Source organism: Poecilia mexicana, unplaced genomic scaffold (genome assembly GCF_051168715.1).
Source record: "Poecilia mexicana isolate PSO_F unplaced genomic scaffold, ASM5116871v1 scaffold_5, whole genome shotgun sequence".
NCBI lineage: Eukaryota > Metazoa > Chordata > Actinopteri > Cyprinodontiformes > Poeciliidae > Poecilia > Poecilia mexicana.
Genome location: NW_028263374.1, coordinates 27,220,471 through 27,237,092, shown reverse-complemented (window position 1 = coordinate 27,237,092; position 16,622 = coordinate 27,220,471). Strand labels below are relative to the sequence as shown.

At 37.1% G+C, this 16,622-nt stretch overlaps 1 protein-coding gene across 1 annotated transcript; it reads left to right on the top strand.

Annotated features, from left to right (window-relative positions):
- Nucleotides 1-278: 278 nt before the first annotated feature.
- smarcd1 (SWI/SNF related BAF chromatin remodeling complex subunit D1) lies at nt 279-15,124 on the top strand. Its single transcript, XM_015005667.2, has 13 exons — nt 279-508; nt 6,240-6,418; nt 7,125-7,167; nt 8,149-8,271; nt 8,605-8,727; nt 8,820-8,936; nt 9,509-9,610; nt 9,691-9,852; nt 10,401-10,498; nt 11,079-11,214; nt 12,801-12,923; nt 13,886-13,987; nt 14,097-15,124. The coding sequence occupies exons 1-13, from the start codon at nt 323-325 to the stop codon at nt 14,148-14,150; spliced, it is 1,548 nt and encodes a 515-aa protein (XP_014861153.1). The 5' UTR covers nt 279-322; the 3' UTR covers nt 14,151-15,124.
- The last annotated feature ends 1,498 nt before the right edge of the window (nt 15,125-16,622 follow it).

Below are 16,622 nucleotides of genomic sequence, written 5' to 3'. Positions count from 1 at the left end.
ACGCTGGGGCACACCGCTTTACGTTTCAGTATTAAAAGTCAAGTGTCATTTTTACTTCCGCTTGACATTTATGCACTACTTTTTTGTTTATCACAATAAAATTACCGATACACAGAAGTTTGTGGATGTAACGTGAGAAAAAGTGAAAAAGTTAAAGGGATATTGATACTTTTGAAAGGCAGTTTCTCACACCGTCAGTTTGCATTTGTACTGAAAATGAACAGCAGAGGGCGCTGTATTTTGATAAACACGTCACGCTTCACGGAGGTCTCGCTCTCGCGGTAGCTGCGCTCCAGCACCGGCGGCGATATTCAGGGAGGAGATGGCGGCCAGAGGGGGGTTTCAGTCAACACCGACTGCTGGTGGCGGTGGAGCAATGGGACCTGGGCCACCGGTACCAGGCGCAGCGCCAGGTATGGGACCTGGGACTCCCTCTGGAAGAATGGGACCGACTTCAGGCGCACAGAACCACATGTACCGCTCTCCGATGCCCGGGCCTGGGTACCCGGTGAGTTATCGCTCCATCAGTCCGCTAGAACAAAGCCGCTCACCGCTGCTTTGTCACAAGTGGCTAACACTATCCTCCGCCACAATTCAAAGCGAAGTTACCACTGCCTAACAGTCAGTGTCAGCCGATGACTTATTTTAATCACTCACTTTGAGTTATGGTCGGAGTTTCCAGTTTGAATTTGTTTCCCTGCAGTTTGCTAACATTAAAGTTAGCTTAGTCCCAACTGGCCCTTAGCTTAGCTTGCTAACGTTGCTAACTGCGCTTTGGTCATTTTCTCCCCCATTCTCGCTCAGTATTTTTCACAAAGAACGGACTCAAGCAATATAAAATTTGCACAGATGGTAAGTTTAGCATTTTAACATCTTGTTTTGATGAGGCGTGGCTGTGTGATGCGCAGAAGTTTTAAACTCAAAACTATTTTTGAGTTAAAAGCTTCCACTGAAATCGGACTTTTACAAGCCAGATTTCCGATAAGAAAAGTTCAGAAGAGGGTCAAGCAGTTGAGTATTTTCTGTTTTTGTTTGATATGCGAGAAATTGACGATCCTCCCTGGGGAAAATTTTGTATACGTGGATGGGTTTTAGTTTTAGTGAGCTGTAAAATGTCTGTTTATCTTATTAGAATTTTTTAATATAATTATATATCATCATCTCCCCTAAACATCTGCATCACTTTAAACTTTAAAATTATTTTACTTAACTTCTGCATATAATCATAAATCTGCGGTCAGTCTGGACCATTAAAAGAACATTTAATGGTTGATTAAGAACACTTTTTAAATTAAATGTGTTGCCACAATCTACAACCATCTGGCTTTTCTTCATTATCATTAACTCACCCGACATATTTGGGGGAAAAACAAACATTTGTTTATTTTGGACATTTAGCAATGCACACATTGTGTCAAAGGAATATTGCATGTTCTGCCAGCCTATTATAATATAATCAATGCATTATGCGACATTGGTAGATGCATTGCTATTTCATATGTGTATTCTAGCCATTATGTGCCCAAAACACATTTTTATACAAGTTAACAACTGCAACTGCAGTATGAACCATTGTATGTTAATTTATTTCTCTTTGTAGTTGAGTATTTATAAAAGTTATGGTGATAATAATTAAAATCAAATCTCAAGCAGAATTTAATTTAATATTGTGTTGAGAAAATGTTGCTTTACAGCCATTTTCTATTGATTAAAGTTCTGATTCCAGCTCTCCAAGGGATATGATTTTATTTTTAGTATCATAACGACAGATCACAAGTAGAAGATGGAATGTTACTTTAAAATCTGCTGTTTTTTAAATCAGAAACCAGATGTCCTTAAGGCTTATGTGAATTGATACTTAGGCTACTTTCTCACAGAAGGTCGTGATCCTCTACTCCACATGCTACTAATAAAATGCAGTTGTAATCAGACTTCTGTTTAAACAGTTCATAACCCATGGCGATCTGCATATGCAGATGCTTCCATCTGTCAATTAATGTTAAAAGTTATTCAGCAACAGGGTTCTCACGAGATCGATGTGGAGTCGGACCATGGGTGGTGTGATTGTGATGTGATGCCTTCACTGACAAAGACTTCTTTCATGAGTTCATAATTATAATTTTCAGCCATTTTTTACGTCCAGATTTACAGCGTTCGTCTGGTGCAGAATTATGAAGCGTCTCGCTTCAGTGACGTTAAAATCGAATAAAATACGACACGACCGTTCTGACTTTGAATACTTTGAAAACTATTGGATAAGTGACACAAATCAGGTTTTTTTTTTTGGTTGAAATGAAATCAGAGTTGCATATTGGCAAAATAAATTATGCTTGGGGCAAATTTTACTGCATTTACCTGCAGTTAGAACATCAGCAAGGTGGGTCAACCACACCTGCAATTTAGCATAGATGGCATTTCAGCTCTTCATAGCTTGGAATATAAATTTGCATACACTGATGCATTAATGCATTAATCACACTGTATATATATATTTATTATAATTGTTAAACTTTACAATTATAATATGCAGTTGGGTAAAAATGTATTTACTGGGTGTTAAATCATAACACTTAAAGCTTATTGAGCTCTGAGAATGTTTTCTTTCATTATTATCAGTGTTATATTCCTTGAAAATCTGCACAAAGCAACATTATATTTTATCACAATAACTTCTGGAACTTCATTCCAGTCATTGTCCAGCAAAATGTATTGTGTTAGAATTTAATAAAAATGATCTCCATATGAATATGACAGACATACAAAACGTAGAAATCGCCATTTTAAAAGCTCAGTTGTATAACAGAAGAGTTGGCTGGTTTTCTTTTGTCATATCACATTATCAGAGTCAGACTGAAACCGAGTAATGCAAACATGTTTTCTGTAAGCTGATAACACTTGTTGCTTAGCGATCGGCTGTAAATGAGAGGTTAGTGTTTGTATTTTTTAATATGTGCCGTTCATCTTGTCACTGCACACAGTTTTAAATCATCCCTCATGGTCACGTTAGATAACTTCTTTTATATCTTCTAGCTTTTAGATTTTCCTTTTGCTTGTGGTTTTGTCTTAATTATGCTGCTTGATACGGTGCAAATAGTGATGATTAAAATGATAAATCCTTTATTGGCGGTTTGCAGAATGCAGTCGGTGTGGAGCACAATTCAGAGAAAAGTTGCTGCATCTCTCTTTTTTTTCCTCCAGTGTCCTTGGCTGCTTTCACTCACACAGGCAGCCTTTCACAACACAGCGAGGAAAAAAAGAGAGGATTCTTGTTCTGAATGCTGCACATCACTAGTTGTTCTCAGGCAATGCAAGGTCGTACTGATGCTCAGTGTAAAAAGCACTAAATGAAAGCCATGCAGTCTCCCTCTGCCTACTCATACGCATTGTGTGGAAAAGGCAGAGCCTATATTGTTGAAGTCGGCCACTTTTCCTCCCTTCCAGCACCGCTTGACGAAGGTGTGTTTTGCTCTCATCTGTCCCATTTGCTGGACTTACTGCTGGAGGAAACGCTGCAGTCAGCGGCTCGTGGTTTATCTTCTCCTCTCTCCTGCAGTCATGCAGTCAAACACAAGAAGTCGTCTGTTTGAGTTTCTAGCACATGGCTTGGTGAGTTGACTGAGGTTGTTACTCTGTATTTGCCTGTCAGGGAGGCATGGGAAGAATTTGCTTGTCTGGTGAAACCTACACACACCCAGTATGTTTCCTTAATGTTCACTACTACTTTTAGGTTTTACCAATTCTTTAATATTTGCACTAATGTATGAACCTTGTAGGTATTTTTAAAGTTTATTGTGCATGCATTTATGTTGTTGCTACGTGAACAACTATGTACTTAATAACAATATTATTTATTAAAAGGAAGTAAAAGTGAAGCTAAATGGTCAGATTGACACTGGAAATATGCTTTGTGTTCTTTACAGTCGTAGCAGGAACTTTTGTATGGAAATTATATTGGTTGTTATTTGCAGGCATAATTGTTTTTTTAATGTGAGAGTTATGCTGATATACCAATATTTCCCTAAATACAAATTTATCCTTTTTGATTGAAAATGTCATATTTAGGTTTAACATTTTGAAAATATGGCTGCTGAATGTGCTAAATCTGCAGTCCAAGATAAAATGTTATGATTTTGTTAGGTGATAAATTTACATAATCATATATTGGGGATTAAATTGGAGAAAACTGTTTATTATTATTTATACTGGGAATACACAATATATGGGCTTTAATATTGGTTACTATTGATGTTGCTAATGCTCTAATGTTTACCATCAGTAAAATGGGCTGATATTGATAACTAATGTTTTCAATCTCATTGTTTTTTGTATGTTTATGGAGGCCTTGTGGTATTGTGTGGTCATGTGATGGTGTTGCATTAGAGGATTGTTGGGATTTTATCTGAAGCCAAGAATGTCAGTGGAGTTGTCTTTTTTTTTTATGGTGTCAAAAGGATAAAGAAATGTATATAATATCGGTAAATAACGGTTATCAGCCATAACAGCTTTGAAATGTTGTGCATAGTGGCACATAATATCAAATATCAATATTGAATAACATTTTTATATCTACATATCACTAATTTGGACTGTCGTAACCAATTATAAGCCCTGGAAACATATTTTTAAAATCGTGCATCAATAAATTGACTCCCATTTCCTTGATTTTAGTTGATTTGTAGATATTTTCCAGGCAAAATTTTGGTTTCAGCCTAAATCTGAATCGATGATCAACCAGACAACTGGAATCGGAGCACCTCTAATGGAGTTTTTTTGTTGTTTTTTTTTACATTGGGAGTCCACATGAACTTATTTTCAGGAAAGAAACTTAATAAAAGAGCTTATTATTATATTTTGGTGTTTTTGTCTTTTTTATAGCTACATTTGCAGAGCTTTTATTATTTACTGATTGCTGTTGGCACTTCTATAAGTAGTCTCATTAAAATCAGCACATTTGCTTTAGTTATCACTTTGTTCAAGCAAACTAATGCTGCAGTGATTCAACGTGCCTCCAACAATTATTTGCTCCTAGTGTTTGGCAGGCTGCCGGTAGTTAAGTAAATGAGCAAACATGAAACATCTGTTGCAGTGTTTTAAAGATTTTAAAAGAATTTGAGTAAACAATGTCAAGCTGGTTGAAGCAGATGTTTTATGATGACTAAAAGACTTGATATCACACACTTAACGTCTGTATCTGATGAGAGATAACAGACTGCACGATTTGTCAAATGAACTGAAACCAACAGAACACAAAACTATCGCAAATGCGACAATTTAATTGCTTAGCAAACATTTTGCCAACTGCTATTAAAACTAACACGATGGAGAAATAGACAAACATGGATGACAATTTTGCCTTTTAGTAGTTTATTCAATTTTTTTTTTTTTTTTACAAATCCCGCATTCAGATAATTACATTTAAAAACAAAAATGACTATTGTGCATTTTAAATGATCTTTCTGTTTAGTGTTTATGTCCAAAAAGTTACATAAACCTCAACACTATGCAGACGTTTTAAACTATCCTATATAACTGACTTGCTTCCTTCCTGTAAACTCCAAGTATTGGGTTGATTTGCATCCAAATTTCAAACATTAATCTTGAAACCATTAATTTTCCTTCTTATAAGAAGCTCCTGTGTGTTTACATTGATGTTGTCCACAGGGTTTACAGTCTCTCCGTTTCTCTGTTGACAGCATGTGTTCGTTGGATCGATAATTAGTTCATATTTACATGCTTGATTGACTGGCTGAGATGAAGTCGAGTCGCTTCCCCTCACACCACTTAAAGATTTAAATCTTTCCTTTTGTCACAGTGTCAGATTTTTATCCCAACTAGCCATGGCAGACTGGCGCTTTCTGTACCCAACTGGAAATTGTGGATAAAATCTAAGGGAAGAGAAATGTGTCCTCAGCTTAACTGGATGTTTCCTTTACTGCCAAGAGACTTTACATCTCAAGAGAATATATTAAAGGTTGTATAAATCCTGTATCCCCAACTAAATCACTCCATTAAATAAATAATTGTTTAGTCACATTTGGTGAGTGAGAATAAATGAGCACCTCACATCTACAACACTTTGCAAAACTGGAGACTGTTTTTGTACCAGCCGAGATATGAAAATAAACCTAAGAAGTACAACAGGAGTTGATGTTTAGCACCTGAAAACCTTCTTTTCATTAATTATTTCTGGTGAAATTCAGCAGGATTTTTCAACAATCCGTTTTGTGTTTCGTCTGCAGAGGCCGGGCATGCCCCCATCCAGCCGTATGACCCCGCAGGGCCCCGCCATGGGCCCACCGGGTTACGGCAGCAGCCCCGTGTCTCGCCCCGGGATGCCCGGCGTGATGGACCCGTCCCGGAAAAGACCCGCTCCTCAGCAGATTCAGCAGGTTCAGCAACAGCAGAACCGCAACCAGCAGTGAGTTCCTCAGATTGTCCCAAATCAGCCGTGCAGGAAGCAGAAAGATCGATGCTGAGAGCTGGAGTTTCATTATCTCCATTGGAGCATTAATACTTAAAAAAAAAAATCTTACCAGCAGAGCAGATATCTGTTTATGCAAACAGTCACTGTTTCTCACAGTGACTTATTCAACAAGAATGAAAACTGTTATAAAATGAAGTATAAATCAAACTTTTAAGATGTTGTTTGATGGGTAAACAGCAAATCTTCCTCTGATGAAACTCTGTGTTGAACTGTTCATCAGATATGCTAAGCAGTTTTTGTTTGTTGACTTGTTTAGACCACACCAGATAACCGGTGATCAATTTGCAAAGTTAATGATCAAATTGCACATTGGTCCAACCATCGAGATTTTATATACCACACCTCGAAGTTTATTTTTAGTCACTAAGCCTAGATGAAGTGGCTTTGTTTAAATTGGAAGGCAGATGGAAAATGTTTGTCTTTCATTTACATGATTAATTTTGTACGTTTGCAGCTGCAGGATTTAAATGGCCGCAGGACAGTTTTGATTCAATTCCAGTCTAAATGAGGAATTTAATTATGGTGGTAATGCTTGGACTGTTTTCTCTCTGTGTGTGTGTGTGGGGGGGTTCTTTATGATGAGAGATCTCAGATTAAAGCGAGCTTACACTCATATCCATTTTTTATTTGCTTTTTACAGCACAAAGAAGAAGAAGATGGCTGATAAAATTCTACCTCAGAGGGTGAGTATTTACTTTATGGAAACTGGATGAATTATGAAGTTTTTCAACTAAACTCTTACTTGCCTTGTTATGCTGTTTAGAAAATGTTTAGTTATAATGTTCTTGGACTGAAAAAGTAGGTCAGTACAGTTGGTATAACTTGGTTAAGATTTTTGACAGTACCATTTAAACGTGATGGTGTACCACAAAAAATGCTAGTTTATTTATTTTTTGTACATCAGTTTTTGCAATATTTGCTCAGTTGAAAATGTTATATCTTAATAAAACAAAAAAATGCTTCAAATTTTATTTAAAGCTTTTGACTTGATGCTTCAATAGCCTGGTTTGTTATCCATTGTTCTGTTCTTCTATTCACTTTGAAAACTGTACTTGTTGTGACATGGTTTGTCTGTAATGCCAGTTTTGGTTCTCCTGAACATAAAATTATCTGTCTTTTTCTTAGCTTCTTAAAATGGATATATCATACTTTTATATTCTTCATTTGTCCATTTAATTCATAAAGTTATTGCCAACATAAAGTGGGACTGCAAAGCTTTGGCATCAATCATTATTGAAGCTGCACAAGCTGTTCTGAAGCCCATCTAAGAGCAACTCCTGTTGGTGCTGTCTCTTTAAATACACCCCATTCTACCATTTTTGTAGTTTGATTCATGTCTAAAATAAAGCATATTGTCATTTTATCTTTATTTCTGTCGTTTCCATAGACAGAAGGAACTGGCCCCTTAAACGGATGAAGTCTTTCAGCAAATCCTTCTTAATATCAATGGAGGCTGAAACAATCTTCCTTGAAGTGCTTCATGCAGACAAAGAGAACTTCAGAAAATGCAATTAGGAATAAAGAAAATTGAACAGATGGAACAATATGGCCCCAGTAGAATATAAATATCAACAAAATGTATTTAAGCAGTTTTTAAAAAAGTGGATTTTGTATGATGTGCTCCCTTTAAGCTTGAAGTGTCGTCCCTGTTTGTTTGGTCCTAGATCAGAGAGCTGGTCCCAGAGTCTCAGGCTTACATGGATCTTCTGGCTTTTGAGAGGAAGCTGGATCAGACCATCATGCGCAAACGGCTCGACATTCAGGAGGCCCTAAAAAGGCCTATAAAGGTATTTTCTCTTAAACTCTAGCCTTCTAACTAATCAGTTATTATTCAGTAAATTCTTCGGCTTTCAAGTTGTTTTCACAATACTGTTTCTGCTCATGTGGGTTTATGTTATGATGATCTCCTTGTGGAAGCTCTTTGGATGTCATGTTTATATATAGAAAGTGTTGGTGCCATTGTAAAGCTGTCAAACCTGTCTTACAAATGTAGCTCATACACTGACTGTCCTTCCTGTGTTTGCTTTCTGCAGAGCATTACACACTTTGTTTTTAATCAAGCTGATTATTGATTATGTAATTATAAAATATAAAGTTTGTTTTCTTGCATGGTTCTACAGCAAAAGAGAAAGCTTCGGATTTTTATATCCAACACCTTCAATCCTGCGAAGCCTGATGCTGAGGATGGAGAAGGCACAGTTGCATCATGGGAGCTGCGTGTTGAAGGGCGACTATTAGAAGATGTAAGCTGTTGCACTGATATACACTTGAATTTTGGTTGTGTACAGTTCTGTTTTAAACAAATGTATGCATTTCTGTTTCATCCTGTTTGCAGACTGCTGTGTCCAAGTATGAAGCTACCAAACAAAAAAGAAAGTTCTCCTCCTTCTTTAAGTCACTTGTGATCGAATTGGATAAAGACCTGTATGGACCAGATAATCACCTTGTGGAAGTACGACGGATTCCTTCATTTACTGACCTGCTTGTGTCTTTCTGTCATTTTGTTTTATTCTTCCTTATGATTATTTTTAGAAAAGTGGATTATATGATTGTGAAATCAAGTGTTTTCAGGGTATTCACACATCCTTAAAAAGTCTTAAATTCGTTTATCTAAAGTAAACTTTAGATAAATGATTTAATTTAAAATGTCTTAAATTAAATTTCCAGATCTCAACTATTTAATCTTGTACATTCTATGTTGTTGTTTTTTTTCTCGTGGGATTTTTTTTGTCAGGCAAAAATTAGTCGCACTCAGACATCATTCATGACTCGAGACGATTGACGTCTCTAACTAATTGCTAATATAGCCTTGCTAGCGAAGTAGGAAGCATTTTTGCATGAATGCTAATTTATTGCCATTCGCCTGGACAAAGTTTGTACGTTTCTGTGGAAATGTAGGTCTAAATTTCATCCATAATGGACTTAAAACATTTGTGAAACATGCAGAGATCTTGGTCTTGCTGCAGTAGGAATTGAATATTGTTAAATATAAGATATCCTGAAATGTTGTGTGCATTATCTTAGTGGCACAGGACGGCCACTACCCAGGAGACGGATGGTTTCCAGGTGAAGAGGCCTGGTGATGTGGGAGTTCGCTGCACCGTCCTGCTCATGCTGGATTACCAGGTGTGTTTTTGTTTTGCTGGAGTTATTTAAAGCCAGGTCCGTTTTGCTTTAAATGACCTTGTGTTTGGTCAATGTTTCAGCCCCCCCAGTTCAAGCTGGACCCCCGACTGGCCCGCATGTTGGGTATCCACACTCAGACCAGACCTGTCATCATCCAGGCTTTGTGGCAGTACGTCAAAACACACAAACTCCAAGATCCTCATGAGCGCGAGTTCATCAACTGTGACAAATACCTCCAGCAAGTGAGTAGACAACTTCTCCACATAATGTCGATTTTAATATGTCCAATAAAACCTGTGTGATCATGATGGGTCCATGCTGTGCTGGAGTGGATCTGGTTCTTGTCTTCTCGTTGTTTACAGTCTGACTCTCCCTCCCTGTGTCCTTGTACGGCTGTAGATCTGCTGGTGTCCTTCTGGTTTCCCAGGAATTTCGGCACAAATTCTTTGCCAAGATACACAACCTAAAAAGGATTTATTTTACTTTCCATGTGTGAAATGTATGATGTTTATATAGAATATGCTTTCATTTGTTTCATCTACAACAATGGAGCTTAGCGGTATTGAAAACAGCACAGAAATATTTAAAACTCTCATTCCTTTTTAAGAAACAGCAGCATGGATTACAAGTTTGCAGTTCTAGATAAAACATACAGAATATTCTTGATGTAAACACATATTTTGCTTCGTGTCTGTTGGTTAGTCAATGCTTGATTCAGCCAAACAGCTGTTGGAATCTGAAACTTGTGAATACTTGGAAATAACTGGGGTTTATTTTTTTTCCTCTTTAGATTTTTGAAACTCAGCGAATGAAGTTTTCCGAAATCCCACAGCGCCTGCATGCTCTGCTGATGCCTCCAGAACCAATCATCATCAACCATGTGATCAGGTAAGGCTCTGAATAAAAGAGGCAGAAGTTCTATGTGAATTTAACGTGTTTTAATGGATTCAAACGATGCCTGTTAAGTTTGTGCAGACTTAATTTAAAAAGCCTGACACTATTTACTGTACTCATGTCTTAGGTCAATATTTTAGTGCCACATATTTATTTCCTGTCTTTTTTTTATATCACTTGATTTCTGCATGAGTTGCAGCATTTCTGTGTAAGTTTTGTCTGTGAAGGGCAGTTTGAGTTCAACCGTTGGACAAATATATCACAGGCATGCAGAGCATGAAATCATGGGCCTTGAAGTAAAATCGCTGACCAAAATTACATCCAAACAGTCGTTTGGAACTGTTATAGTGTAAATATTGACGCTGCGCTGACAACCATGTTTGAGTTTATTGTGCAGAAGTAACCTCAGCTGTTTACTGAGGTTATTTGAATTTGTCTTGTTAAACACCTTTTAAAACATTTTCTAAACAAAATGGCAAATCAAAGTAGAAGGATTGGAAGAAAATCCATTTTTATTGTAAGTACTGGTTGGAAAGGGTGAAATCCAGAGTTGATGGGTAATATTTCTCATCAGTGTGGATCCCAATGATCAAAAGAAGACTGCTTGCTATGACATTGACGTGGAGGTGGATGACACGCTGAAGACCCAGATGAACTCATTCCTGCTCTCCACAGCCAGTCAGCAGGAAATAGCAGGATTGGATAACAAGGTGAGAACCTCGACCCGAGAGTCTAGCAGCTTTCTGAGGCAATTCCTAGTTTTTACTCCGTCTGGGTGTTTTCTGAAGGAATTGTGCTGAAGTGTTTTCATGTTTTTACAGATGATATCAAATAGTATTTAGGGTTTTAGTCAGTTTTGAGCTCAAACTCTGTTGAGCATCTATTTTTAAAGATTCAGACTTCTCTCTCTGTTTCGTTTTTTACTCCTAAGGCAGATTTAGGTTCGTTTGATTCAAAGTGAAACTACAGTTACACCAATTGATCAGCCCTGATTTCCTTAATTTTGGGCGATTTGCAAATATTTTAATGTGAAACTGATGTTATCCATTAAACTAATTTACATTTTAGCAGCTATTTTCTTATTGCACTAGAAGAAAACCTAAAAGTCAGGACACTTTATTGGTGTTTTTTAAGATTGTCCTCTCCTGACCTTAAACTCTGAGAAGCAAAATGCTGATGTGCATTTAATTTTTGGTAAGAGGCTTTGCTTTTAAGATGAGAAAAATTGGAGGAACTGAATATGTTTTTAGTTACTTTAGTAATTTGAACATCAATGCTCTAAACTTTTCTTTTATATTTGACACTACCTCACGTGCAAGTAAGACAGGTTTGCATTGTAGTAAAATAAGACCAAAACATTGACCTTCTGACACCTGACTGTCGGTTATTTAAAAGGTAAAATCGGTATCGACCAAACAAAGACACTTTAAAGATCTGTGATCTCCCAGAAAACAGCAGTCGGTGCACCAGTAAATGAAACCTTTTTTTGTTTGTTTATTTTTCTTGTTGTCCAACACGTTTTCAGATATCTGAACCATCTCTGCACATTTGCATGTGCAATTTTCAGACAGGCTGTTCCTCCTGCCTGTCTTCCTGCTAGCAGTCATTACCTTGACAGTGAGGCCTGTAATCACACTGATGAGGCCTAAAGCTGTCCTGCTGAAGGACGTCCCCCTGGCCAGTCTTTGTTCTGAGACAGCTTAACGATGTAAATATACAGGAAAGACTTTTACTATTTAAAGGCTTCGCCTCTGATTTTGTTAAGTTACTTTGAGTTTGGTGAGGATTGCTCATTCCTGTGGGACTCGGCCTTTATTTTTTTAAATTTCTTTTAACAACCTTTCCAAGGCTTTTGTCTGTATCTGTTGGCATGTTGCCATCGCCTACAGGCCACAGGAACAGGTCAGGACCTTCAGCAGGCGTTTTCACACATTACAGGAAATAAATCTGAGAAATGTTCAATCCTACAAACTTCTGCGCAGTCCCTTAAAATGTAAAGCTCTGTTTATGTTATGTCTTAAGCTCGTATCTGAAGGTGCATTACAGATTAAAATAGTGACAACAGAGAGATTTATCAGCCTCTCTACCTCTCATTAAAAAAGCCCAGATCACTTTGGAGACACCTTCAAGGGTTTTCCTGATGCAGCATTTTTTGGATGAGGAAGTTATTAAAGCAGCCCTTGTTCTCAGATAATCAATGCTTCTGATATTCTGTTTGATTACCGCTGATCAAGTATGTACATTTATGATGACTTTAAAGAGATGAGTGAACCCTCCGCTGTCAAATTCTCCTCAGATCCATGAAACTATTGAGACCATCAACCAGCTGAAAACCCAGAGGGAGTTCATGTTGAGTTTTGCCAGGGATCCTCAGGGCTTTATCAACGACTGGCTTCAGTCCCAGTGCAGGGACTTCAAGGTAAGTTTGTGTGTCATGACCTCAGACTGACCCTCTTATCTGTGCTCCAGTGTTACAGCGAATACCGCGCAAGTTTAGCTACAGAAATCCTCCCTCGGCTCTCTTTGGTTATTTTCTACAGAGGATATGACACATGATTGAATTCAGAAAGATATTTCTCTCTCCTGATGTTCTGAAGCATAGATATTGGTTATAATGTCAGTTTTTCAGATGAGTCCAGGCTGAGTAAGCCCTTCTGTGTGATTGTGCTATTCAGAATAAATTCCCTAAGGGCTCAAAAAGATGAAAACGCAGCACTGCCCGTTTCTGCACACAGGATGCTCTTAAAACATCTGAATGCGTCACAAAAGTAAATTGGTGTGACTCATTGTTTTTCACCAATTATTGACTCTTTTTTTTCTTGACAGAACATTTTTTGCATTTAGTTGTCTTCAAATAAAATGCATTTCTGTATGAAAATATTCCATCTTTATTTTGTTGTTTTTCTAGGCAGATTTGAGATTTGTCTTCAGAAATCAGTGCAGCCTTAAAAAAACGATAAAACCTGTTCAGGAGGGCTCAGAGGCCAAACGCCACGAACATTTATCATCTCTTTAAATGCAGTATTCCAGAAATAAACTGAGACCAGTTCCTAGTTACTGGAACATTGATCAGTATATTTCATGCTTGATAATTTTGATGATGGTATTTTACATAATCTAATATTTAGATTATGTAAACATCATGCAATCACTAGTGCTGAATGTATGATGTTTTTAATGGTGTAAAGCATTTTAAACTGCCTTGTTGCTGAAATGTGATGCATAAATAATCTTGATTTGACTCTTAAGGGAGAGAACAAAAGGTGGATGGTTGCAGCACAGGAAGACGATGCCGATTTAAAATAATCAGCTGCAGTTCCTGTTGAGACAGAATCCTATTCAGTTATATAAATATATAATTTTAAATTTGTTCATTTCCAGACCATTACAGATGTTGTGGGAAACCCAGAAGAGGAACGGAGAGCAGAGTTTTACTATCAGCCGTGGGCTCAGGAGGCGGTGTGTCGTTACTTCTACTCCAAGGTAATGCTTTAACAGATTTATTTAGTTTTAGTCTTTATTTCCTTCCACACTGACCCAGAATGCTTTAATGCATTCTTTCTGGTAATATTTTTTTCTGGACACCTTTCAGGTCCAGCAGAGGCGGCAGGAGCTGGAACAGGCGCTTGGAATCAGGAACACTTGAAGAGGTTTTTTCCCATGAAGCATCCCGTCAGGATAGAGATGGGCCAAGTTGTGCTGTTGGAGTTGATTTTAGTGTGTGTGTGTGTGTGTGTGTGTGTGTGTGTGTGTGTGTGTGTGTGTGTGTGTGTGTGTGTGTGTGTGTGTGTGTGTGTGTGTGTGTGTGTGTGTGTGTGTTCAAACTGAAGTCTGCAAATTTTTCATTAAAACTCTGAAAGAATGGATATCAAATGACTTTACTGTTAAATATGATGTTGCTTTTTCTTTTCTTTTTTTTCATGCAGATTAACGATTAGGTTAGTTTCTGCTTTAGGTTTATGTAAAGTTTTTTTTGTTTTTGTCTTGCCACATTTCTCTGAGCACAGGTTTATTTTTCTGCTGCTTGGTTAGCTTAAACACATTCCTTTTGTATTTGGTACACTGACACAAACGCAGAGAGATGTTGGATTGTCCTTGGAAACTAAATGTAATATTTCCCAGGAAAAAATGTTGCGACCCCTTTTGCTCCGTTGTTCTGTTGTATTGAGACTAAAATGACCTTTTGCGCTCCTCACCAGCCTTCAGGTGTTCACCCCTGGAGGTAAATATTGATCGTGACTGTTTGTGATCAGTTCGGCTTCTTTGCTGCATATTGACTGTTTGTGTGTAACTTGGATTTTAGCTGTGTTGGTTTGTTTTGACAGCGCCACAGTCTGTGTGTGAGGCATTTCACGGCTCAGTGAATCGTGGGAGAACACTGTTGCATTACAACTGTTCTCTCTCTTTCTTTCTTTTTTTAATGTTTCCTTTTGATATGAAGTTTAGACATAATTTTTTGCTATTAGTGATCTTTGTTTTAAAAATATGTATTACATCCATACTTGTCTTAGATAGTAAAGATAATCATGAAAGTAGCTAGTATGGGTACCTCTAGTCTATTTAGTTTTGTAAATACTGAGCAAAAATAAAAACTTCAGATGGATATGAAGTTAACCTCTATATTTGTCTTAAGTTTTTGTCTACTCTGATTGTTGCCACAGTATTGATATTAATCGGCCCGACTGTCAATGCGGATATTTGGCTCTTTGTTGATCAAATTCACTGAACCACCTCTCTTTACAGCAACATGCTTTCAAAATGATGTTGCCTGTCAAATTAACTTCACATATTTCACTAATATATAGAGAAACGGTGACTGAGGCTGATGAGAAGCACTCTAGTTTCTTCCTGCAAATCGGGTTGTTTCCCTGTGGCAGGTTAAGAAGAGTGTTGGGAACAATTTTGACTTGTGAGTTTTATTAATTCAAAGAATACACTAATGTGGGTTTTGGGGGGGGTGTGAGTTGGAGAACCTCTGAGATGTAAGAACACTGAGTGGACAGTAGAGCTGTGTGAATCTGCAAACTGTTTTTTCATGGACCAAACCTATTTTCTGTATGTTACCGTTATAATAAAGGATATGTAAAAAAAATTGTCTCCCCGTTTTAAATAATTATAAATATGTCAAAATGTAATTACAATAAGATGTTTTAAGCTGACCTTCAATTTAAATATCTGCTAATAATTCACTTTGATTTTAGTTTGACCATCAGTTCAAATTTCTTTTTTTCTTTTTTGGAATTTCAATGGATCTCATGATAAATTTATTGTGGTGGGATGCTATATGGTTAAATACTATGTATTAGTTTATAGTGGAAATAAGTTCATATTTGGCCATCTGTATGAACTTAATTCACGCTAAGCATGGCTGATAAAAATTTGACCTGTAAAATTGATCAGTTACATCTTTATCATATTCTATTTGTAGAAACGTGACGGAGTGAGCGCTCTTGGCAACAAACTGTCTTTGTCATAAATTTCTGCTGTAACCATGTCAACAAGAATTTAGGCAGCAGAAGGTAAACGGACTCGAACATTCGGGAATGTACTTTGAACTAGTCTTTTGTAAGTATTTATGTGTTTGGAAGAGACGTTTTTTTCTTTGGTTGATAAGATGTAGAGCAGTGTACTTGGAGTGTCGCATTAAGATTTATGTATAAGCTAGTAATGCATGTTTTTGTTTCAGGTACAAAAACCGAGTTCTAGTTAACAGTTTGAAATGTATGAAACAAAATGAAACTTTAATGACAGAGATGTGTAAATACCAGCAAGGATGTAAACACCTTAGTTTGAGAGCTCTAAAGTTCAGACAAGAATTTAAAAAAACTGATATAATAAAATAATGCACCAAGTCCATAATACGTCATTACATTTTCAGGTTATTGCATAATCTTCCGACTGTACTTCAACAATTGCAGTGAGGTGGGACCTTTTATTTAATTTTCAAACAAATATTCATTGGCAACATGTTGTGTAATGCCTGCTTAAAAATTAGCAAATTAACAAGGATGAATAATTGTCAAGACTAAAAAAAATGTAGCACAGATCTGAGAGATACGTCATCCATTAGCTGATGCTCTACTTTACTTTGTACTTTGTGCTTGAATAACTCGTATGT

Excerpts from the sequence above, each read along its gene's own strand:
- smarcd1 (XM_015005667.2), top strand. The coding sequence starts at position 323 with ATGGCGGCCAGAGGGGGGTTTCAGTCAACACCGACTGCTGGTGGCGGT. Across the intron at positions 6,419-7,124 it reads CAGCAGAACCGCAACCAGCA|CACAAAGAAGAAGAAGATGG; the intron begins GTGAGTTCCTCA and ends TGCTTTTTACAG. Across the intron at positions 8,937-9,508 it reads CAGATAATCACCTTGTGGAA|TGGCACAGGACGGCCACTAC; the intron begins GTACGACGGATT and ends GCATTATCTTAG.